This window comes from Apus apus, chromosome 18 (assembly GCF_020740795.1).
Source record: "Apus apus isolate bApuApu2 chromosome 18, bApuApu2.pri.cur, whole genome shotgun sequence".
Lineage (NCBI taxonomy): Eukaryota > Metazoa > Chordata > Aves > Apodiformes > Apodidae > Apus > Apus apus.
The window spans coordinates 2,533,358-2,559,018 of NC_067299.1; the positions used below are offsets into that span (position 1 = coordinate 2,533,358).

The 25,661-nt window shown below is 46.6% G+C and overlaps 1 protein-coding gene across 2 annotated transcripts; it reads right to left on the minus strand.

Annotated features, from left to right (window-relative positions):
• Positions 1-8: 8 nt before the first annotated feature.
• Positions 9-22,190, minus strand: NUFIP2 (nuclear FMR1 interacting protein 2). Of its 2 annotated transcripts, XM_051635558.1 has the most exons (5): positions 21,924-22,190; positions 17,348-19,057; positions 9,721-9,753; positions 9,284-9,338; positions 9-8,990 (listed from the first exon to the last, which is right to left on the minus strand). In XM_051635558.1, exons 1-4 carry the CDS (start codon positions 22,102-22,104, stop codon positions 9,286-9,288), a joined length of 1,977 nt encoding a protein of 658 aa, XP_051491518.1. In that variant the 5' UTR covers positions 22,105-22,190; the 3' UTR covers positions 9-8,990; positions 9,284-9,285. The 2 variants fall into 2 exon arrangements, with proteins under 2 accessions (XP_051491518.1, XP_051491517.1); XM_051635557.1 differs by having other exon boundaries at positions 9-9,338.
• Between the last annotated feature and the right edge of the window lie 3,471 nt (positions 22,191-25,661).

A 25,661-nucleotide genomic window follows, 5' to 3' on the forward strand; every position in this document is an offset into this window, starting at 1 on the left:
CACCCACAAACTTTAAAATTTTTATTCAACAATTTACATCACTTATTGTCTGTCTTAATGTATTTGATCTACACAAATTTATTTTTTTTTTCCTGATAAAATAATAAAATTTGGATAAAGTTTTGAAGACCTGTTGGTGCAGAATAAACAAAATTTCAGGTAACTTCTTTTATTATTTTTTTTTTAAAACATTTAGTGTGAAGTATGACATCATTGGTAAAGATACATCATGCCATTACAGCTCACGGACATTACCTATCCTTACAGCCCATGACAGCACCCATACCAGTGCAGGGGGCTGTGCCAGACACAGCTACAGCAGGTATTACACTAACTCCTCTAACCAGCCTCTCACAACCAGGAAAATGCCTATGCTTTTCCAGCTGGGCACACAGAGTGCATTAAACTAATTGGAAATAACAGGGAGGGGAGAAGAAAACCAAAACTACCTTTACCCATCCCTGTGGTCGCACACGACAACATGGACAACAAAGAGGGGCTGCCCCTCTCTGCAGGTCAGAGGTAATTCAGCTCCTGAGCAGGCAGAGCACAACCCCTCGCCGTGGTTTTAACACACGCCAGGAAACTGAACAAAATGAGAACTTATCGACAGGGGGTGGAGGGTTTTCTCCAGCCCCAGCTCGCAGCTGAAGCGTGCGGTTGTGTTTTGCACCGCCCTTAACACTGAAATATTCAGGGGAGGGGGAGAGAGGGGCATCCATCCCCCCAGTAAACAAGTCGAGGACCCTCAGAGGCTCGCAAGCCACTGAAGGTGTGTAAGTACACGTGTGATGGTAGATAGAAAAGCAGCCCTGTTCTGTATGAAAAAAAGCTGTCAAGTTAGTACAAATTTCTGCCATGGCGAAGGGAACAGGAAGAGGAAGGTGTCAGGGCCCTTCTCCCATCTCAAAATCCCAGCTCTCCTGCACAAAGGTTCTGGGCTAAGCAACACATTTCCAAAGGTGGTACCTGTAACCTCATGCACCAAACTCATGAAAATAAAACCAAAATAAAGCTCTTGCCTGGAGACTGGTGGGCCATGAATGACAGCCCCCACAGTGGGGACAGTAAGGAAGCCTGTCCCTCCTGCCTCACAGTGGGAATACTCAACAGGAAGGTTTGCCTTAAGATTAATTTTTGCCATCAGAAGCCTCAAGTCTGCCCAGGTCACCAGCCTGCAACCCAGCAGACTGACCTCCGTCCCCTCCCCAAAGCTGTTCCCTGTCCTCATCGCTGCGCGTGCACCCAGCAGGTGCCAACACTGTGCTCCCCACCAGGGGAAAAAGGGCACTCGTTCATCCCACAGCACAAAGTGGATCTGAAACACAAGCCAGCACACCCCGCTCCCTCCCATTCAATTACTAAAGTAGGCTCTTTAAAATAAAAAAATAATATATATATTTATATAGCTATACAGAGAGATACAGAGAAAGCAAAGGAGAGAAAGGCTACTAAAAAAAATAATCAAGAAGCGCCAGTTTTCTGCTACAGCTGTCAGCAAAGAACTGTCACATCATACCCTCTGAGATGGTGAAGATAATGCAGGCAATGACAGCACAGGAATGCAAAAGAGGGCAGATAAGTCACTTCTGGTAACGAGACAAAAATTAAACTTTCAAAACATGTGCATAGCTTTATTCATCTGCTTCAAACTAACCTTTTCACGGAGCTTCAGTGAAACCCGAGTGTGCAAAATGCATTTCTAAAAAATAATGCAAGCAAGCTTTCACATTTACAGTGGCAGAAGTATGGAAAAGACTTGGACAGAAATCACACATTAGGGTGAGTCGGGAGAGAGATGAAGAAACAAGAATTGCACAGCTTTGTATTCTGAGTCACTGACTGGAAACACAAGCATTTCTATTCCATTAACTTGAAGCAAGGCATGTTTACTTCTCCTTTACAAACATAAATGAAAAAAACCCCACAGTAACAAGAACCACAAGCCAGAAGGGGAATAAACTCCCTGGGTAAGGGGGTCCCTGGCACTGCAGAAAGCTCTAACTCCAGAGCAGTTCCAGACCTTCCCTTGTTTTGGCTTTGCAGGCAAAACCCAGCAATGCCCATTTCTGCCTGCAGGAGATCAGCAAAGCAGCTTCTCTTTCCTCCCTGCTCCCCTCCAAAAATCACAGAAAACAGCTTGTGTTAGGAAAGGAAAGGTGCCACCCCACAGGATGTTGTCCCCAAACTGTAAGACAGCCACTGGGCAGGCTCCAGTCCAAGTCTTGTTCTGATCCGATGGGTCCTGGGGACAGTGCCGAGCCCTGGGCTGTAGATGGGGCACGGCCATCATGCTGCTGGCCCAGCAGCTCACACACCACCACAAACTCTCTTCAGCAAGACTAAGCACACACGCAAGGCACATTTAGTCAGATGTACACACACACGTGTGTGTGTGTAAAAGAGCAAATGCTGGCAAAAAAAAAAAAAATACAAACTAAGTAAACAGGCAGAGTTCTAGCCTATGTGTTTCTATACTATTTTCCAGGCAGCTGAAATCCCCGAGTTTTCCTACATGACATTAGACCTTCCTTACTCTTCCCTCACTTTAGAGGTACTTTATTTTCCTAAATGATCTCCTATAAATAGTCAAGTAAGTTCCCTTTGTTCCTTTCCAGTGAACTCCTCCCTCACAGAATGGATCCCGCCGTGATGCTCCAGGTGTGACCCATGAAGACAAGAGGTTCTGGACCTGCCCGTGCCCCACAGCACCACCTCAACACAGCAAAACCTCCCTAAGCCCTGGGCTTGCACACCTCAGCCATCAGGTTTCAGCTGGCATCACTTTTTCCTCAGAAAATATCCAACTCTGGGCACTGGTCACTTCCCAGCAGCTGAAGGAGTCTGCTGCTCCCCAGCACAGGGGACATGGGCAATCCCTAATACTGCTGGTTCACTTCACATTGAGATAAAGCATTAAAATGACCTTTTTACAGAGATGAGCAATTTCCTTCCAAAAGACAGATTCAAACAGAAAACAATAATATCAAAGTCGGAAACGAGACAACAGTTGATTGAGATTCTTCTACCTCACAAGTTACTCAGGCATCTTTCCTGCACCACCAGCCCTGGAGGAAGGAGAAGCTGAAAACCTCAGGGATTTGCACTACCCTTCCAATAGCAGCTTGAGAAAAGGAAGGAGAGAAAACAAATAAAATGAAATAAAATTTATAAAAAAAAAATAAAATGCACAGTGTTCTCTCAAGTTAAAGAGTTCTCCTTTGCTTGTGTTTGCATAGAAATTCCTTTAGGTCAGCACCAAAATCAGGTACCCCCCTCTCCTACACCCCAGGTCCCCCAGTTCCTACACTCCCTGCAGAGTTAGTGGCTGTTCCAGGAGGGTTCAACTTATCTGCAGAGGAACTATATGGTCATGTAAAAAAAAACCAAACCAAAAAAAAAAAAAAAAAACACAACAGAAAGTGCATCACACATTCTTGATTTTTCAGGGTTACTTATAGCAGCAGCAGCATTAATCCAAGACAATGAACAGTTGTAGATTCATTCTTAAAATGCAGCAACACTTAATGAAATGTCTTCAAAGAAGGTCACAAGAGGGTCCTTCTCAAAAGGATAAAATGAGACTATTCCAATACAGACAAAAAGGAGATAAAACAAAAATTAAAGACACCATCTTATTTACATTTAAAAAAAACATTCTTGTTAAAATATCTTTACAACACCTAAGCAAAAAAATATGGATTTTAAGAATAAAGCAGAAACTCCTAAAGCAGTATCCATTTTTGGAACCCTTATTTAGCACCTGAGGAAAGACTGTATGGAAAGCAGACAGGTTTGGTGTTGTTTTTTTTTTTTTAATTTTGTTTTGTTTTTTTAAGAAAACTAAGTCCTGTTTTTGCTAAACGTTCATATGTTTGCAGTACACAAGTTTCATACCACAGAAAGAAATTAACTGGTTTGTTGTTTGTTTTTTTTCTTCTTTTTAAAGATAGTCTACTCATTAATAAGGCTGTAGAAAAGGGATACTGCTATCTTACAAAATGGCTTTAGAGCTCTGGACACGTTACAATAAGCTTTCTGGTTAACAGTCAAGAGAAATACAGCTCAGCAACCCCTGGTGAGAGCACAGGTAGGACTTTTGCTCCTGTCCCAGGGCAGAGCAGCCCAACATCCCCAGCAGCACCTCAGGGGTCTTGTGCCCCCAACATGAGGCCATCACAGAGCTCTCTGCACCTCCCAGACGTCTGCTGTTCCGGGGTCATGCTGCTGAGTGATGCCACTTTGGAGGACCTCGAGCAGGATCCAAGGAAGCCAGCCTTACCCCATGGTGTGACAGGTATTGTGCAAATGTCTAAAGCTCTGTCACCTCTGGAAGGCAGCGAGTCCGGCAGCGCACACCGAGATCTTCCGCTCCTTTGCACCAGCCCAGGTTCCTGCTTCTCAACTTCTGGCTCTAGGGGTTTTTTTGCCTGGGAAAAATGCTCTTGTGATGTCCAAAGCTTGAATTACTCCGGCTTCTTCAGCTACTCCACCACACTAGAGCTCTTCCAGCCCCAGCCCTCCTCCTGCCTTACGCACTGGTGTGAAATCGTGTAGCAGCTTTAAATTAGGTGTAGCCTTGTTCTCTCCCCTCCTGACCTCGACCATCTCCCCTATAAACAGCCTCTGTAAGGAAAACAAATCACTACGGACGGAAAAAATCTTCTAAGGACTCCTGAAAGCTTCGGACACCACAGTAATTTACTGAAAATGCTGAATCAAGAGCAAAAAACTGAACACACAGGAAAACTACCAGGAGTCCTGAAAGACGCCTGTGAATGCCATTGATCCCAAATGTCCCCGAGGTCACCCACTGGCCACTTCTGGAAGGGATGGCAACATGCTATGGCAACACTCTTGAAGGTGAAAAGCACTAATTACACACACAACTGAAAGGACAACTTCATCTGTCTTTTTTTTTTTCCTAGCAGGAAGAGATTTTCCTTTCAATTTAGCCAGCCAGTTCACCCCATCACTTGCTCCCAGGCACCAAGCAGCTGGGGTACTTGCAGCCTAACGAGAATTGTTTTTTTTCCACATTTCAAAGTTCACAGCAGCTACAAAAGGCAAACAGTGGGATTTACAGTTCAGAAAGGGCAATGGTTTGAAGTGGGTTAGCAACAGAAACCATGCCCTGAAGCTATAGCCACGTTGTCAAAGAAACAGATTTCTAATGATGAAAATGGGTTTCATGGACAACCAAAGTGGGTTTAAACCAAACTCCAACCAAACCTTGAAAGCCATCACATTGCCAATCCACTGGACAGGCAAAGGGGGAGGGAGCAGAGAGGCTGAAGGTCCCCAAACCACTGTCACCAGAGACGGGAGCCCAGAGAAGCTTTTACATAATCTCTTGGGAGTGAAAAACCACTCCCTGATCCATCAAGGAGAAAGCAGACCCCGTGCTGGACCTGGCTGGCCGTACAACACTCCAGACCATGCTGCACCAGACCCTGTACAAGAGACACCCAAGAGGACCTGCAGGCAAAGAAGGAGCGGTGGAGAAAAGATCAGAGAAGGAGACAGCCCCCATCCATGCAGGAATCCTTACTCCAATAAACAGACACCCTGGCAAGGGAACTCTGGAGGAAAGGGACTCATCCCACCCACCACAGGAACAGTAATGGAAGAGAAGCCTTAACCTGAATTATTATCTTCATAACTAATAAAAAAAAAATAGGTCACAACCTCATCCTTGATGCCACTTTCCCATACTACACGTATTTAAGGGTTTTTCTTTCACAACTTACTTTTACTCAGTGTAATGAAAACAATGGCACAAAGAAACACACGCTCACCCCCGCGCCGCCAGCTCCTCCAGCACGGACACCTCGGGGGCAGACCCAGGAGAGGAGGCTGTTCCTCCCTGCCTGGGCTGTATTTGGTTTATGCTACAGTACTAATACTCCGAGTCAAACAAAACAAAAAAACAAAACGTGAGACTTATCAGTAACACCTCAGCATTATTTAAACGTGCTAAATTAGTCACAGCTCAATTTCAGGGTGTGGGTTTTTTTCTTTTTTTTTTTTTTTAATAAGTTTACACAAAAATAATCAGAAAACAGATTAAATCTTAAGATATTTTTAATAAGTGCTCAGTAAAGAATTGTGTGAGGACTTTGGGAGGACTGCAGATAGCAACAGGGTGAGTTATACAACAGCACAAGGAAGTTTCTTCCACGGTCCTGCCTGGCTCTAGGAAACATTCCATCCCAGAAATACTGCCTGTGCCAGCAACCTGGAGCTACAGGAGCTGGGAGAGAGGACTTCCTAACCGCTTAGTGCTGAGCACACACCAAGGAGCTGATAGAGACAGACAGATGTGAAGAGAGAAGAAATACAGCAGAGAGGCTGAGGAGGGTGTTTCTGGGTGGGCACCATGGGCGAGGGGCCCGGCACAGCGAGGCAGAGCAGCAGGGATTAACGCCGGGGTAAAAACCATCCCAATCCACCACTTGGACCATGTTTTTTTCAGCTCTTCTTTTGCTATTTAGAAGCTAGACTGGACCAGGCCAAGATGAGCATCCCCCAGACACTCAGCAAGACTCAGACCTTCCTAAACACGTGGGGTCAGATTCAGCACGGGTTATTGCTGTTCAGCTTCTGCATCGTGCCAGCCCCAAGAGCAGGTCTGGAGCCAGAGGTGCCAGGACAGCACAGACCCCAGGGAAGCAAAACAGGGTTTGTTTTTGTCTTTTTTTTTTTTTTGTCTTTTTTTTTCTTTTCTTTTTAATGGAACCCAGCCCTTAAGGCGACAAGTGACTACACAAGGCAAATAAATACACAGCAGAGCCTTAAAGCCAGTAGAACAAACTGGAAACTTTGCTATTAGCCTTCAACTTTTTGCAAATAATAATTAAAAAAAAAAAAAAAAGAACATTTCTTCTACTTTAATCTTCCCAGTCCCACCATCCAGTTTGCTCAACACTTTAAAGCTCAGGAATGCCCCAGCAATTCTGCAGCAGAGCCAGGGGCGATTCCAACTTTTGGCAAGCAGTTGGGAGACTCAACAGAATCAAAAATAGGAACGTCAGAGGACTAGATGTCGGGCACATCTGTAAACATGTTATACATCTTAAAGTTATAGACACACCTGTAAAGGTGGTGGTACAGTTTAGAGGTGAAACAGAACTATTTGCAACTGGCCAACCACACATTTCTGAACCTGGACTGATACAATATATGGTTACTATATAGTATTACACCACAGTATTATACTATATAGTACTTTATACATAAAATGGAATAGGCAATCCATAGTCAAACTTTTAAAACGAAGCATGGCAGAAAGCTAGCAATCTTACAAAAGGTACAGAATTCAGTTTCATTGTCCCACCATGAACCTAAGCGTCTCGTTCAGGAACAATCTTATTAACAGAATAAAAACAATTAAAAAAACACATGCTACATACTCCTAGTTAACAAAACGAAACAAAAAGTGGGTAAATCTAAGCACATGGGGTAGGTAAAAGTTTTGGGCTTATCTGCTTCCTGTAATGCCCCATAGGGTCCATCTGACTTTAGGAGACACCAACTGCTGCTGATCTCGACACCCAGACACGTTATCGGTCAATATTCAGCCACGGGCACCCATGATGAGCACTGGGCACATGTAGAGCTTGGGATGGGTCAGAAAAACCCATTTTTGCTTCATTCACTGCTTGCTCTTACACTGAACCCTGTGAATTTTCCACCTTCTAACAAAAAACAGGAAAAAAAAAAACCAAAACAACACAAATAAAACACAACCTCCCCAACCCCAGGATGATTTGGATGCGCTACTCAAGCTGCGATGGGGACAGAGCGGGTTTGGTGGCTGGAGCCTGAGTCTGCTCAGCCTTCTCTACCACTGCTAGGAAGCTTGCCTGTCCTTGGGATATTTTTTCATCTTTTTTTTTTTAATTTTAAATTTTTTTAATTTTTTTTAAAATTTTTTAAATTATTCTTTCCATCCCTAAGTCCTCCGTTTTCGTAATAAAATATATTTTTATTAAGAGATAATTAGAAGCAGAGCCCAGAAATACACAGACTGCATTAAAATATAAAAGAGCATCTCCAATGGGCAGGTGCAGGAAGCCCAGCCACTGGCATTCTATGGACAAATGGAAAAGGATTCAAATTCCCATTTTTCTTTTCTTTTTTTTTCCTTTTTAAAATTTTTTTCCTTTTTTTTTCCTTTTGATATTTTTTTTTAAATAAAAAAACCCAAACAATTCAGGAAAGGTGAAAGCTAGCAGAACTCACTTCCTCTTCAGTTTTTCCAATGAAAATGGGAAAAAAATCCAGCACATTTAGTGTTAGGAGACAGAGCAGATATGAAGCACCTACAGCTGAAAGCAGAAGATAACCCTTTTTTTTTTTTTTGCTCCCAGTAATACAATGGCATTAATGTGGGAACAGTGGGGTTTTTTGTTGTTGTTGTTTTTTCATATTAAATGCCTAAATAGAGATTGCTTCTTTTTGCATGTTGTCTTTTAAAAATGAAAGAACTCCTCAGTTTCAATAGTCCAATGTGTAACCGGAGCCAGGTCAACTGTGTGACTTCACCATGCATCCTAGAACTGCAGTTTTCCCATCTTTCCCCCAGAAGAATGATGCTTTAAGACAACATTCCCAACACAGGATTGGCTGCTTTACTCCTGGCAAAACATGCGGATTAAAATTCTCTGGAAAAAAACAAAGGAGCTCTGCAAACTTCCAAGGTGTTTCTCCAGCATTCCATGGAAAACAAAACAGGAAAATAAAACAAACCAAAAAAAACACAAAAAATGAGAAACAGGGGAAGTGGAAGGGAAAGGGGAGATGAAGGATGGTGAATCATCCTGATATCCCTGTGATTAGTGTGTCACTACAGTCACAGAACAAGAAACAGAAACCTTGTCAAATGGAAATGCCTCTCCAGTGAGTTGCTGTTGCCCACGCAGACGACAGCAGGAACTTTAGAACCGGGCTGGTAAATCGAGTCTGTTTGTTAATCACTTGCATTCACTCTTGAAACAACAAAAACAAAACAAAACGGAAAAAAAAAATCTATTCAGTACCGGAGATTAAATAATCACGTGTGTAGTCTCGTTGAAATAAATTTTCAGATTCCTTAAGAGTCTAATTACTTTCAGTTGCCATTTTTAAATAACTATATATATATTTGTATATATTATCCTGTGATTCTAGTTATGGTTCCTCTGCTGCACTGAAGATTTAGAAGGAGCATAAAAGCCTTTTGTCCCCCACGAACAGCACAAATGCTGCAGAAAGGTTATAACAGGCAGTCTTGTCTTGCTACCTTCATTGATCCGGGCGATCCATGGCTTCATCGTAAATGATTATCCTTTTGGGATCTGAAAAGAAAACAAAAAACTAAGTTTTTGACAAGCTGCTCTCAGGACTTGTGGCTGAAGACGTTAACAAGAGATCTGCAAGGCACTCAGATGCTAAAGAACTTTCCCTGCTCCCCACATCACAACCCCAGGTAGCAGCACATGAATCTCCCTCACCACTCTTCCCACAGACTCTGCTTCTTTCTGAATCCCCCACCATTACGGTGACACTGATTGTCCTGACTTAGGGATCACAAACCCAGATAAACCCAGACTACAAACCACGGGCACTGGAGAACTAAACCGGGGAATCTCCACACACCAAGACAACCCACTCTCATCACCAAGCCCAAGAGACAGAGCAGTACAGGGCAATTTGATTTATTCTTTCCAATATCCTTACCTTGCTTCTGCAAATTCAAAACAGATTCCATTTCTGTGGAGGCAAAAAGAGAAGACCATTGTTACTGTGCAGACTGATGCTGCCATTACAGACAACTCTAAAACTTGCTTCAGTTTTCCAGGCATGACAGGGCACCCCCAGCCCCATCCAGCCCATCAGCACAGCCCCAACCCAGCCCAGAGGATCACACAAATTTGACATGAATAAAAGGCAGAGAGATGGTCTTAAGGTCAGATGGCCAAAGTGAGCATCTGAAATATCATCCCCACTCTCTGCTTCTGTAAATCACAGCCCAGCTTTGGGCTTCGCTACTCAAACTCCAACGCTGCTTCACACCTTACAGCCTGTGAGCAGCGTGGAGAGATGATTTTTACGAGTTGATGCTTAGTGTGTGTGTGAAATCACAACTGCTGGACAAAGTGAGTTTCTCATGGCTCACAGCATGCATCTGCTGAAGCCCATGCTGCAAAGGTTCCTCTGCTAACACCACTGCCAAACTGCTGCCAATGGATCACCCCAGAATAAGGTGCGCTGCTCCAGACACCCAGCTCTTTCCCCAGTTTACCTCTTGTGGGGCTAAAGACAAACAAACCCTCCCCAATTCCTGCTGACAGAGCACATGCTTTTGTTTACCTTGGATATAACAGCAAAGTTAAAATTAAGTCACATCTTTGGAGACCTATTCAAAATTACTACCTTTAGGCACTACCAAGCTGGAATTTTGTGAGCTTGAATATTTATAAAGACACTAACTGTACCCTCCACCCAAGCTGAAGAGACAAATTATAGAAAAGGAGCAACAAATTATAGAAAAGGAGCATTTAGTAGGAACACAACCTGCAAGAACAACCTTTCAAGTCTCCCTTCTGCCAGCAAGGAGGGTGACAGGCACTTGGTAGGGGCTCAGAAGGGAGAAAGGCAATAGATTATTAAGCTACATGGTATGTGCAGTAAAGCACAGAACAAGGCAGTAACCACACCAGCCAGTATGGGAAAGGAAGAGGAAAAAACCCAACAAAACTCATGGCTTCAGCACGATGTGTGCCAAGTGTCACCTTGATCAATTGCTTGCATGTTCACGTCCCTTCTCCAACCCTTCATCTGTCCTTTGTGCACTACAATCTCCAGCTCCCCGGGGCAGGAAATTGCATGCAAATAAATATTGCCAGTCCCCTCTGCACAATTGAGCCTTTTGTAAGGAAGGATCCGGCAAAATTTTACGAGGTGTGTTATTTTTGTGTCATGATAATAACAGCAACGCTTTGCACTTTTGTCGGAGGAACCCTAACTGCTCTGGGAGTAGCAACCAGCCTCTAACACCCCCAGGGATGTGAGCACACAGCCAGGAACTCCCTCCCTCATTCGCCCGATGCAGATTCCCCAGAAGTAAAATGAGCCAGCTACTAAAATTAACTCCAGCAGAGCCAGTTTTCCATTCAGTGAAGTTAGATGCACCATTTCCCAACAGCCAAAGAACATCACCTATTTTAACAGCTTTCCCCAAAGGCAGGGGACAGAAAACTACTTTCAAGTTGTTGGTTCCTCCCCATTAGAGCAACGTTTGGGCCTGAAGCACAAGGCAGAAGCTGAAGCACTGCCCGCTACTTTATCTCCATGCAGAAGACCCGGCTTTCCTTTGCACTTCCATTTCATCCTAACTTCACCAGACACAAGAACAGGCACTGCTCATGTTAAGGTGTGCCTGACAAAAAGATACTGACAGAGAAATACTATCAAAACCACACAAAAAACCCCTCGTAAGTTGTCAAAACTATGCTTTAAAAAAAGTAATGAAGCAACATTCAAACCCACCCCCCCAACCTTTTCAGACTTGCATCTTCCTTCTACTTCGGAAAGAGAGGTAGGACAGAGGGTATTGTAAAGTGTCCTGTGAATCCCAAACCCCTGGACATCCTGGCTGGCAAACCCTCAGCCTGACAAAGCCACAAAAAACAAAGACCATCAGCAAACTGGCTGTCATATTGACTGAGTTATCACCTGCCATTAGAAAGGCAAGAGCAAATCCTCTCCTCTCTGGCCAGCAGCACACGGGTACAGGGCAGCACAGGTTAAGCACATTTACCAACTGAAACAACTTCACAAAGGGAAAAAAAATATCTTGGGCTAACTGCACACAAAAGTAGGTAAAAAATTGTTTTCCTTCAATCTTAAGACTAAATTTTATGATTTGTTTTGCTTTACTTGGCAACACTTGGTGAGTGAGATTTCCTCCCAGTTCTGGATCAGTTATAGGCTGTGGTCACCTATGATGATCCTGAGATGCTGTGACAAGTAATAGCGGTTGGACAGACCCAAGGACCGACCTGGTGGACTGGCAGCTCAGCAGAGCCACCACTACACAAGCCCCAGCTCCAGCTAACAAGCCAACAAGCACAGGGACGTAGGGTGGAGGAAAAGGCAGCCCTCACAAGCTGGTCACGTAAGAGTATCTCACCTTGACCCCGACTCCACCTCAGATACCCACCAAAATCTTAGTACTGCTGCTTGCCAAAGCAGAAGGGGGTCAAGACTTGGCCAACAGACAGAAGCCACCATTCCCAGAAGAGGACATGCAGCAAGGGACATGCATGGCACACTTCCTTCTCAGCACACTCCAACCCACATGGAGAAAATGCCATCCACAAATCCTTGCACAATCTGGCATCAAAGCCAGCCCTGCTCTGAGACAGGGGCAGAACTAGGTCACCTCCTGTTTTCCAGGATTTTTTACAATTAGCTGGCCTCTCCACAGCCCTCCTGCCCAGGGCAGACAGCCCCAGCCACATCCACCTCACAAGTTCCAGGGAGAGGAACCAATTTTTCTGGGGACTATCACCAAAACAAAGGGTGAGTGGAGGATGGCTTTGATGTCAGGCACAGACTAAGCCACACTCTGGTGAATTGCACAGAGATTCCTCATAGGTCAATAAACTTTACAGCAGGGCTGGTACATAACCTTGGAGGGGAAAGAAGTCCTTCTGTGGTAACTTGTTAAGACAGGAACTTTTACACACATTTTCCTCGCTAGAGGCTGCCCCTGCAAACAGAAGTGCCTGCACAATGCCATGGTACTAATTCTTTGTGCTTATAAATGTAACCTGTAAACTGGCAATTGTCCCTAAAATGAAGAGCAAACAAAAAATAACTATGAGGGACTATCCTTGTTTGATTTGTCTATATGTAAACAATTGAGTTAAGGGATTGCCCAGGAAGCAAAGGCTAAAAATTCGGTGCTGTGGAGACTCACTGTGCACTGAATTCACTGCACTCATCCTGACAACCAGAAAAAGCAGAGACTTGAAGGAGAATTAAATCAGCTCTTGCCCCACAGCTCAGGCTCCACAAGACCATATGCAACAGACTGAGATCTAACCCTTGCCCACCAAGGGGGATGGGAAACCAACGTTGTTTTCTCCCCTCTCCTGATGTAATGGATGAAAATCGCTGAATTCACAGCTCTGCTTTTTCTTCTGACCCAGTTCACCATTCCAGCAAACGCCACTCCTGGCTGGCCCACGCTGCCTTGCTCTATTTTCCATGCTGCTCTTCTGCTCCTTCATGTGAACAGAGATGCTGGTGCAACCAGGATGCTGAGAAGGAACAAAGCAGCAGCAGAAACCGAGGGGCAAGACGGGAGAGGGAAATGCTGCAGTTTCCTCTCCTCCACCTATGTGGTCTCTGCTGCTGTGCAGCTGAACTGGAGACCTCCATTATTTGCTTTTCAGCTAAAGGACAAGCTAACTACTACTACACCACACGGTTTGCCATGTAGAGCCTGGTTTTGGTGGCCAACGGCCTGGGCTGGAAAACAAACTGCCCAAACATGATGAAATTCTGCAAAGTGTTGACAATTATCCCAATATTAAATGTTTCATCCAGTTACCTTTACAAGGTGGACTAAAGGAGTAAGCAGATACCAATTTCAATAGAGGTAAAGCTGAGACACACTGAGTCTTCTCTTTTGAAGGACCAAAAATTCTACAAGGAGCTTTTTTACCTCAAAAAGATACAGATTTTGGCAATGCCAAATTGAGGCAGAAGATCAGTTCTGACCTAGATAGGGACAATGTCCCAAAGCAAGAGCATCACTTCCTTCTGGTCCTTCCAGTCACCCATACCCAGCTACTGTCCCTCACTCCAGCCACAGCAGGCCCACTGGTGCTCAGCTCCATCACATCTACCTTGCTAAATCAAATATGTCACCCAGGAGTGTTCCAGGGCACCGTCACGAGCCGAGTGGCACGGGCTGTCACTGAAGGCAGCCACCTTGAAGGATCGTGTTTTACACTCAAGCAGATCTGATGATCATGGAGTCTTTCTGTTCTTTAAAAAGACAAAAAAGCAAGGCACAGAGCAGGGGCACAGGGGAAACCTGAACAAAAAGCATCCAAGAGAACAGGAGGGCACATCATGGGCCCTGCCACCACCACATTCCCAATGCCCTGATTTTGGGGGGGGAAAGCAATGTGGGTGCACAGGAATGAACACAAACTTCTCCAGCAGGACCCTCCAGCCTCACACCCCAGCAGAGTCTGGCCACCACACAGTGCTGCAGGGGTTTAGATGGGATTACTGTGCCAGAGCCAGCCCACCCTGCATGTTACCTCCTCCATCCCTCCATTCTCTGAGAAGCTGTGAAGCAATTACAGTCTGTAACACCCCTTGCAGTCACCAGGCAAACTGCTCAAGGGAAAGCCTGGTTTGCTGGAACAGAGCTACTGAGCAAGTTGGAGGCTTTCCCATAACCTATTTACAGTCCAAGATGAGGATCCACAGAACCTGATCGCAGCTACAGACACAAACAGTGCAAAAGTTAGGGTGCAAGGTTGTGACAGGTCAAAGCACTGCAACCATTCATGCCAGAGCCCATTCCTCACTGCAACACCCAGAGCTTCACCCTCAGATCACAGGTAGCTTGCACCAACCTACTGCAGATGGAGGAGATCAGGGCAGGGACCCCCCCAGTGCTCCATATTCACCCGTCCTTGCCCTGCAATCATTTCTCTGTGTCCATAACCCCTAAGGCAGGGCAGATTTGAGGATCAAACTATAGATGTTTTGCTCAAAAACAAACAGATCGATCTGAGGAGGGAGAAGTTCACCCTCCTCTTGAAATCCAAACCAAACAATCCGAGGATCCAGCTGCCCAGGACATCCTAACACTGGCCAGGCAAACTCACAGGCTCTCCTGAGCAGAGAGGAGGGGAAAGCAGCTTGTGGAAAACAAGCAAGTAAAATTGTTCCTTTCCTATTAGAGAGGAACTGCTGGCTAGTAGGACCTCAGGAAAACAGCCCAAGGTAAACAGAGAGAATGGTGTGGGAATTAACCACTGCACTGTCCTGCAAACACACCCTGGCAGCTCCATTTTCTAGACATTTTGCAGCACACTGTGCCACAGGAGCTCACCCAGGGGGCTTTGGCTGCAGGATCATGCCATGAAGAGTTTTCCACCCACACGGGGCAGAGGAAAGTGCCGTTCCTCCCAATGTCCCTTAACCCAACTCACCCCAACTAGAACACAGACAGAAATCCAACACCCAACATCATCAAAAGACTATTAAGACCTGATCTGCTTTGCAAACCAGCACGAGTACCTGAAGACTAAGCACAAGAAGGATGCTCAAGCTGTTTGGAGGACCCCTATCATTGCATGAATGGCAGCACTGATCAGAAACACTCATCATCTTTCACCCCTAAGTAACTGCTCCAAGTTGGCAGGGCCACAGCTTGAAAAGTAAGTCAGCAGGGGAGAGCAGCAGGGCAGGAGCCCATGTCCCCAAGGTACCACCAGGGTGCTTGCTCTGGGTGCTCAGCACAACAGCTTTCACATGCAGAGGTAAGAAAAGAGCAGATAAGGGAGAAGTTTAATGAGTGCTTTAGGTGTCCACTCCTGCCATTGAATGTAATTAACTTCTGTGTTCAGAAGAACTAAGAGCAGCCAGACTTTGAAGTTAACACCTCCTTAAGAGGACATGGGAAGGGAGTGTTCTTTATTTTCCTGTTATTACTATTGTTTTACTGGGGTCTGTCTTTCACACAGCCAGTGAGGAGGGGAGGGCTGAGGAGTCTTCCCATGGCTGTACTCACTGGCTTTTCCATAAGAAAGTTCAGGCTGACAAACAAACAAAAACCCAACAAACTCAAGTTTTGGGAAAATGTGCAGAACAAAAGGATTGCCAAGGACTTCTACTCCATGCTATGCTATCTGGTATCCCCATTTTCTGATGGAAAACTGGGATTTAGGCTGCAGGCAGGCACAGGGAAGGAGAAGAGAAAGCTTGCTTTAATACTGGAATAGACCAATAATACCCTAATACAGGGTAGAGGACCCAGATAAAATCAACTCATGAACACTGTCCTCAAGAATACTAGAACTGAAAATGTTAACATTGTGAGAGTGAGATGACCTGGAAAACATACCTGGAGTTATTAAATGACTGGGCTTGCCATTCCTAAAGGAAGGCATCTATGTTTCTGTATGCTATACAGAGAATTTGTGAACAGGCAATTTAAAAACTTTGCAGAGGCTCAAAACACAGCAAATTTGCCCATGCCAATGAAATACCAACCCCTCTGCAGAGGGGAGCAAGACATGTTCTGTGTGTGTGTGGAACAGTAGACAAAAAATGGATTATCACCTTTTTCCCTTCAGAGTAGGGGGTGCAGGGAGAGGGAATAAAAAATGAACTGCCCCTGTGTTTGTCAAGGGTGGGTAAGTAACACTGCCAAAGGGAAACAACCAGGCTCTTATTAACACTGAGCCAGGAACAAAAGTCAAGAACTACCACAAGACCTCAGAGCTTCTAGGGCTGAGGCTAAAGCAGAAAGCAAGCCATCCCACAGGCTTCCTCCCTTCACTCCCAGTTTAATGTGTCTGTATCATGCTTGAGTAATTCTAAGTTTCAAAAAAACCCAAAACAAAACAGGAAAAAAAGGAGCTGGACTACAAAGGACTCCAAGAAAACAATAAAATAATCTGAAAGACTTGGCCTACAAAGACAATGAGGTAACTCAATCAGCAGCTTACAGAAGAGTTGATAAGCAAAAATTTGTCTTGCCATGGCTATTGCATGGAAGCAGAAGAGGGGAAAAGTGTGTGGGATTCACTTTAAAAATAAAGTAAACCAAATCATGAAAAGCCACAGGCAAATTTTGCTTCCTTCGAAGCCACTGTTTCATGACCTGATCAACCCAGGTGAGAAGATGCAACACTTTGGTGGTTAGAGGTGAGAGTACAGACTGTGAAACCTTTTCAGTGTCAAAATATCACCTGGCAAAGCTGGAACAGAGCAGATGAACCTACACGTTTACCTCCTTCTGATGATGAGAAGCTTAGAAGGACCCGCTTGCTCAGTGGGAATTAAAAAGTAAAACACACTGGCTTGGTATCATCCTATAAACATCACTTAGGCTTGTCCACAGGAATAGGGAAACAAATACCACTTAACATTACCTAAACAACCATTTCAATCACTTTCCCAAAGCAGTTATTGCCATTAGATATATGCAAGCAGAATGCTCATTTTTAAAACAATCAGAATTGCTGTAAGGAACATACCACGTTAGAATATTGCACTTAAAGAGTAAGAGAAGAGAATGCCCTTAGGCAGCAGGTAAAGCCATTACCTTTAGTGTGATATATAATAGCAGCCCTCAGGTCAAAAGAACCCCAGCTATCTTTCCTTTCTAGGCCTCTCTGGTACCTCTGTTCTTTGGCGGAGGCTAGCAAATTGTTCGTGGGAGAGGCCAGAGGATTCTCTACTTCATAGTCTTTTGAAAGAAACACTAAAGCACCTTGGCTACCGGTGTCTGCCTTTTGTAGGTCACCTGTGTGATGCGACTCCAAAGCTAAGACACCACCCTCAACAGCAGTCCCAGGCTTAAGAATAGCACTAAGAATTTGAGGGCTAGTCCGTTTATCCAGCTCATAAGCCTTAGGAAACACAGGTTGTTCAGTTCCTGAGGGAAGGATTTCAGCACACTGTGAAACCAAAGCGGCAGGATATTCCCCTTGAAATGTCACTTCCATTAACTGATTATCTGCCGATTTCCCCGCAACAGTTTCAGGCCCAGCACTGGGCTCGTTGATGAAAGACAAGCCCCACTGATTCTGGAATATATCCCCCAGATTCTGCTGATTGGTCTGTGATGGGAAATCGACTTGCGCTGTACCCAGAAGCACAGTTTGCATATTTGAAGGGTAGATAAAAAGGCTGGATTTCTTTTGTTCGAGAGCTGTTGAAGCTGTACTCGTGTCCTGGGGTCCGGCCTCGGAGGAGGCTGATGGGACAGTACTAGCAGCAGTTGAGAGCAGTGGCTGGGTCCCTGGAGAATAGACACTTCCATCAGTCCCTGCCAGAATTGGCCCATTCGAGAAATTAGCAGAAGTAACAGATTTCATAGCAGACATGGGGACCTGGGACAGTCGACTTGATGTTTGGGCCTGAGTTTCCCCAGCAGATGATGAAGATGACGAAGACGACGTGGATGGGGTTTGAGCTGCTTTGTTGAGGTTTTCTTTAACTTTGCTTGCGTAACTTATTTTGGGAACAATTTTAGCACTGCTGTTATCCACTGGGAAAACTGGGGGTGGTTTAAATAAGGTCCACGAGTCCTCTTTAGATGTAGCTGACGACGCGTGCTTCCCTTTGGGCCGGTCGTCAAACTTCTTGCTGCTAATTCCAGGTTTGGCATCAGAGTTTTTTCGCTGTACATCCCCAATCCCAGGCTTTCCCCGGGCTGCTCCACCAGCCCCAGCCTCATATTTCCAAACAGGCTTAGTATTTTCAATTCGGTTCCCCTTTTGTTCACTATAATCAGGCTTGAAACTCTCAAGTTCCTGTTTTAAGGTTGGTGCACTGACCTCCTGTTGCATTATTTTGTCCTGTACTAGATTCAAGTTCTCACAACCTTTGGCACTGTTGCGCCTGCCTTTCCTTTTTTTAGGTGTAGTATATCCACTCTCAGAGCCACTGCCATCGTTGTCAGCCCCTTTGCCTACGTAGCCATTGGTGATATAACTCGAATTATTGGTTACCACACCGTTTGGGACAGACACTCCCTCTGGCTTGTCTGAGGACTGGCTTTCTCTGAGTTTATTTTCATAGGGCTTCTCATTCTTTTTGTCCATGCTATTCTTCTGAATGAAGTTCTTGGGTTTGATTCCAGCTTTCCCCAAAGCACCAGCCTTCACAGTCTGCTTTGGGGTCACATTAGTGTCTACAAGCTGCTGGCCACCATTGGGAACCCTGGATCCTGGGGTGGTGGCTTCATCAGAGCACAGGCCCTTTAATGACACTTCTCTTTCTCCTGCGTTACCATTTAGCTCTCCGTAGCCTAGAAGAAAGCCAAAAACAACAAAAGGCAAGAATTAGAATGTGAAATGGCAAACTTCTGATTGTAGAAAGCTGTAATCAGCCCCAAACATATCCAGTTTCCTCAAGCAGACATTTTAAAATAGGAAAACATCTAGTCTCTGATGTACAAAAGCAACTGCTTTTTCTCTGGAAAACACAGCAAGGAGGGTTAAGCAGAAAAAACCAGCAGGTACCAACTCTCACACACAATAGGGTGATGTGCAGGTAACAAAGCAAGAGAATATACAGATACTATGTAGGGAAAACCTACTGTACTAAAGATGACTGGCAAGCTGCAGAGATATTTAATTAGCTACTATTTCCAGGTCACACAAAGGAAAAAAATTAATTCCCAGGATACTTCAAGACAGAGGGATGTGCTGCCTTTGCTACAAGATCTGTAGAAGTTCAGAATCCACACTGTGAACAAGGACCAACTCCTATCAGCTCCATCAGCTCCCAGGGCCTGACACACCAGCAGCCCTCCTTTCTACCACCTCCAGTAAAGGAGGGAAAAAAAAAAAAAAAGGAAAAAGAAAAAAGCAGCTTTCCAAAAGGAGACATGGAAAGTGAAGGGAAGAAAGGGTGACCAAATCTCCTCACTTCAAGATTGCAACCACCATCTCCCTGCAAGTTCTCTTTAGCACTGTATAAGTGATAAAACTGGGAAGAAATTAATCTCCACAAGCACCTTCCCACCATTACCAGCTACTGGTCTCCTGACCACTGAGAAAGGTGTGAGACCTGGCACTAGCTTGAGACCCAAGAAATGAAGTACTTGCTAAGGGCTCAAATCCTGAGACTATGCTGTACATTCAGCTCTCCTTTTTGCTTCTCAAGCTCATTTCTAGGCCTAATGATTCTGAAGTGAATCTTGAGAGTGCAGTTTGAGTGGAGCTTGCAGTCCAGACTGAACTCCCTGATCTTCATAATTTTATTGGGTTTTTTTGTGGTTTGTTTGTTTTTTGGTTTGTTTTTTTTTTTTAAATAAATCTCTGGCCAGAGACCTATTATTGTTTTTGAGGACCCTGGCTACAGTGCCCCAAGAGAAGCCTTGAAGCCCCAATGAGATGTGAAGAGCAATGAACCAAGCATTAACCTCACTCCTCCTGAGTCACCCGTCCTCCTCCCTGAGGGTGGAAAAGCCTCATATCTCCTGCAACAACTGACCCACCTAAAAAAGGCCTCATATCTCCTGCAACAACTGACCCACCTAAGGCTTCATCTGCAGCCACGGTGACATGAAGCCAGCACAGCTCATGGTGTCCCCCCAAAGAATGAGAGCAGGCAAAAGTCCAGCTCGAAAAAGAATGTTTTTGTTGTTGCTGATGAGGTTGAATTAAACAGCTATACTAAAAATCGTTGTTACCCTCACATCCTGGAGCCTCAGATGTCTGACAGATGTAGCTGCTCAACTTCTGTGAAATTCAGGAGCTCAAGAATCCTTGCAGGAATCTTTACAGAAATTCCACAACTGAGCTTGCTGAGAGCCATGAAAAAAGGATTTTACTACATGCAAGTATCTGTAACTTTCACAATAACTTTGAAATAATCTGTTAAGAATATTGACCACAAATGTTTCATCCCAGAGAAAACTGATAGGATGAGGATTCTCAGCTGAGGCAACGACTGATAATTAAGTATTTCAGAATATTGTGCAGAGGAGGCCTTCTCAAGAGAAACATTAGAGCTGACCTTGTATGACTCAAGACTCCTGACACCACTCGTTAATGAAATAAAACAATAGAGTGGTCATAAGACCATTGCAGATGAGGAGAGAAAGATTAAAATGAAGAACAAAATCCATTTCAGTAAGTCAGTGTGTCAGCAGTTTCTAGTTCCAATTTTCAAGCATTCACAACTCAGCTGCCCGAGTTTTTTTCCAAATCAACATTTGGCACAGCTGGCTCTGGCCCGGACACAGAGGTGCAGCAACAAAAACCGAGGGGAGGAAAAAGGATGTCAGAAGGGACAGGTGAGGAGCGTTTGGGAACTTCACACACCGTTTGGTAGCTGCAAAGGGAGGGGTGTCACAGTCAGAGCACATTAAAACCCGGGCAAACTGCACGCAGCGGAATGACTGCTCAACTTATTTTTGCTCGGTGACTTATTTTAGCATTGCGGGGCCGGGTCCCTCCCTGCCCTGCTCCGGGGGCACCACCAGCCCCGCTCGCAGGCGCCTTCCCACCTCCCGCCCCGTTATATAAAGCGAAATTTCTAGGAAAAATAAAAAAAAAAACCCGAATGCAGGCGGCGTTCCGCCCGTTCCCGGCACCGCGCGCCTGCTTCGACACACGAGCCTCAGCGGGATTTTCTGAGCCGCAGCGGCCGGGCAGCCCCCCCAGAGCAGCGCCGGGGGCTCCGGCCCTGCCCGGGAGCAGCCCAGCCCCTCCCGCCGCAGCCGGGGCTGCCCGGCCACCGCCCCTGCGGCTCTGCCGCCCGCTCCCCGCTCCGCCCCGGCTCCGCCGCCCCGCAGGGAGCGGGCCCGGCGCCCCGCAGCTCCGGGCGGCGGCCGGAGAACAGGCGGCCCAAGCCGGCCGGGCCCCGCCGCCTTATCTGAATCATTGATTTTCACGCTCATCAATTTTTAACCAGCGCTTCGCCCCCTTCCCGCCCTCCCGCCCCCCCCCCCCCCCCCCGGGCTGGGCCCGGCCCCACGTGCCCGGCGCTGCCGGCGGCCCCGCGGCCCCGCAGCCGCGCCGGCCCAACATGGCGGACAGGAAGCGGCCCCAGCGCGGCGGAGAAGCTTCCAGCCGGGCCGGGGGAGGAGGAGGCGGAGGCGGAGGAGGGCCCCGCCGCCGCCGCCCCGCGAAGGTCACAGGCCCCGGCCCGCCGCCCGCCCCGACCTGTTCTCCGTTTCGGCGTCTCCTGGTGCTGCGGCCCCCCGTGCTTGTGCTCGTGCCGGAGCGGCGGCTTGGGCTGGGCTCGGCCGTCGGGCGGCGGCAGGTAAGCGCTCTGCGGGTGGTGGTGGTGGTGGCCGTAGTAGTAGTAATGGTGGTGGTGGTGGTGGTGGGGCTGCTCCTCCATGGGGGGCGGCTGGCGGGGCCGGGCTGGGCGCTCGCTGCTGGGCCGTGCGGCTCCGGCGCTGGGACGCGGCTGGCGCGGGGGAGGCGGCGAACTGGCAGCGCCCGCCCTGCAATCAGCGAGCCGGGCCGCCGGACCGCCCCGCGCCCCGCCCGCCCGGCGGAAAGGGAAGCGCCGGCCGGGAGGGGAGGGTGGGCGGTGCGGGCAGGGCCGGCCCCACCTCCGGGGGGTAGCGGCAGGTGAGGCTGCGCTGCCGGGGATCGGGGCCGCCCTGGGGCTGGAAGGGCTGCACCTCCCCCTTCCCGTGATGGGAAAAAGGGCCACGCCGGAGCCACCTCCTGCCTCGCCGCTGAGCCTGTCGGCGCCGCAGCCTCCCCTCCCGGAGGGGAGTCCCCCAGGGTCACCCGGCAGGAGGGCGGCTGGGCAAAATCTGGCGTTACCGTAAACGAGCGGATAAACCGCGCCCCGCTGCCGAGCGGTGCAAGGCTGGGGTCCCTAGAATGGCGTCGGACAGGGCCACGCTGGAGGGGATCGGGTCAGGGACGTGGAGCAGGAACACGGTAACGTGCCGGGTTTACAGTCACGGAGAGCTCGGGAGCAGCAGCAGCACCGGGTGGAGCCGCCGAGGCTCCCGCCGAGCTTCGCTCTGCTCCCGGGCTCCGCCCGCAGCCCGCCCGGCCGGGACAGACCCCGCAGCTCCCCCGCCACGGCCCGTGCTCGGTACCAGCCCTGGGGAGGGAAAAGGAGGTTCCGGCAAACACTCCTGCCCTCTTCCGAGAGAAGCCCTGGAGGTATGGACTGATGCTTAACAAAAAATCCCAGTCAGGTCCTTAGAAAGTGAGAGTGGACGGGGCGAGACAACGTGAAACTCATCAAAATGTGTTATGTCCTTCACACCCCTTCAAACCACTAGAGCGTGTTCAGGGGGGTGTTTGGCAGCTACATGACCTGAGCATACTCTGCGTGGAGTATGTTCCACTGCAGGAGGAACAGGCCAGCAAGACCTTCACCTCTCTGGCTAGAGAGTGCAGACCCAAGGATCTTCCACGGACACCCAGGCAGCAAAGGGGTTTGATCTGAAGGCAGAGCAGTGAGGACTGAGGCAGGAGCTAATTAGGAGAGTGGGGAAAAGCACAGAGAGAGGGACAGGGAGACCTGAGATTGACACAGGTAGGCTGGAGTCAGAGGCAGAGTCCTGCTCCATCCAAGTGATTCCCTACTCCAGTGTGATTAAACACCAACAAATACTCCCAGTGTGTGCCCATCAAACAGGGAGGAAGAGTGACAACAGAAAATGTGATCTGGTAATTAAAGACTTATAATTAATGTGCACAAAAAGAATAAACAGGCTGCACAGGCAATAATAGTATTTCCTCACTTCTCTAGCCTTGCACTTGCAGTTTTAATGCCCTGGTACATTTTTTTAGTATTTTAAGAAAATAAAATTAAGAAAAGTTTCCATGTCCAGAAAGTCCTATCAGACTCTGTCTCTGTTCTGCTGGGCACTGTACAAAAGGCAGAGCCTTTGCCCAGAGATTTTATAGTTCCCAAGTTTTATTTCAACAGAACACAGCTGAAAGTTTATGCCTCAAGCACAGCTTCCCACCCCTCTACCAGAAATACCAACTTCTACATTAATAGAGAGGATTGTTTCTTCAAGATTTGAGGTGCCTGAAGTATCATGAGTTCTGTGCCAAACCTGCCCCAGAGCTTACATTTCTTTCAGCACAATGCAAAGCAATTTAAAATGCAGTGAAGCCATTTAAGCAAGCAACCCTGAACTTTGGGCTTTACCCATGCGCTCAGGAATAACGGTCCTTTCAGATGCTGAGTCATAGAGTGACCTCACATTGCTTAGGAGACAAGCCTTAAAATGAGGACTCAAGCTTTAATCACAGCTGACATTTTATTGGTGGCTTGGGAGAATTTATTTTTAATATAAGGAACTGGCTTGAAGACACAAACTTCAAAAGACGCTGAAGAAAGCAAACAATTATGGACAAATCAGCTCTGCACTCATGTATACCAGAAATATAAATACAGAGGGCAGCAGGTGTCTCTGAGAAAGACAAAGCAACTACTTTGCCACTAACATAGAATTAAAGAATATTAGTGGTTGGAAGGGACCTTTGGAGATCATCAAGTCTAATCCCTCTGCCAGAGCAGGACCACCCAGGGCAGGTCACACAGAAACACATCCAAACAGCTCTTGAAAATCTCCAGAGAAGGAGACTCCACAGCCTCTCTGGGCAGCCTGTTGCAGTGCTCCACAACCCTCACAGTTGAGGTGGAAGTTCTTGTGTACCAGTTTGTATCCATTGCCCCTTGTCCTATCACAAGGCATGACTGAAAAGAGACTGACTTGTAAACATTAATAAGTTCCCCTTCTCAGTCTTCTCCAGACTAAAATGCCTCAGATCTCTCAGCCTTTCTTTATAAGATGGATGTTCCAGTCCCTCAATCATCCTTCTAGCCCAGCAAGTGTCATGTTGCCAGTATTACCAAAAGCTTGTGAAAACAGATTTAAAAAAACCTACAATAATACAGCCCATCCCCTCCAGCAGCACACCTCCCAGATGAAGCACAGGCACCACACTGCATCCCACACCATGAGGTGGCCAACTGCAAGGTGGGTCACCACTCTGCCTGGGACACAGACACATTGTCAAGGTACTACAAGCTCCAGCATGCAGTGCTGCACCCTTGGCCTGGTGTCTCTCCCCTGCCCTGCTGGGACATGTAGTCTTCACAAACTACACTTCATCCTAATCCCACCCTCAGCACAAGGTTGCACCAGCTACACTGTGCATGAATATTCAGCAGTTGGTGGGGATGTGTTCTCTGTGGAACAGGGAACCCAGAGACTTCTGAGCTTCCTCATCCGCAGCAGTTTTCCTTCTTGCTGCTCTTTGAGGTTGGCAAGCCAGCAGGGTCTCATGCAAAGGAAAGAGGCAATTTTTCTTGGAATTCCACACCCAGTGTCAAGTATTCCCACAAAGCTGGGCACAGCCAGCATGACTTCCAGCTCAGTAATTTATTCAAAGCGTTATTTTATAAAGCTTTGAAGTAGATGGATTTTCGGAGAACCTGCCATTAAAGCTGCAAAATGAAGGCAGCAAGGAATGAATCAGCCACTGCAGGAAGCATGAGAGAGTTTTCCTGGAGAGTGTGACCAGATATGAGTTTTGAATTCATATGAAAATGAAGTTAAATTGAGAAGCTATTCCAGTGATTTTCTAAGAACAAATAATTTCCTTTCAAAGGCAATCCTCTTTAAGACATTACATTTAATTTCCATTAAGTGTTTTCAGGTAAGTTAAAACTGAAACTATTAATCTAATCTGTGGAAAGAAAAATGCTGGCTTTCTAATATTTCTTCTATCTCCCATTTTAAGACTTAAAATTGGGAAACATAGAAAATACCACATTTATAGATACCGGGAAGGGCTTTTTATAAATTTGTGCCATTTATTTACTTTTTTTTTTTTTGCCACAATGTTTTAATTTATAGCAAGTGTTCAGACTTGTAAAATGTTCCATATTCTAACACATCCAGCCCA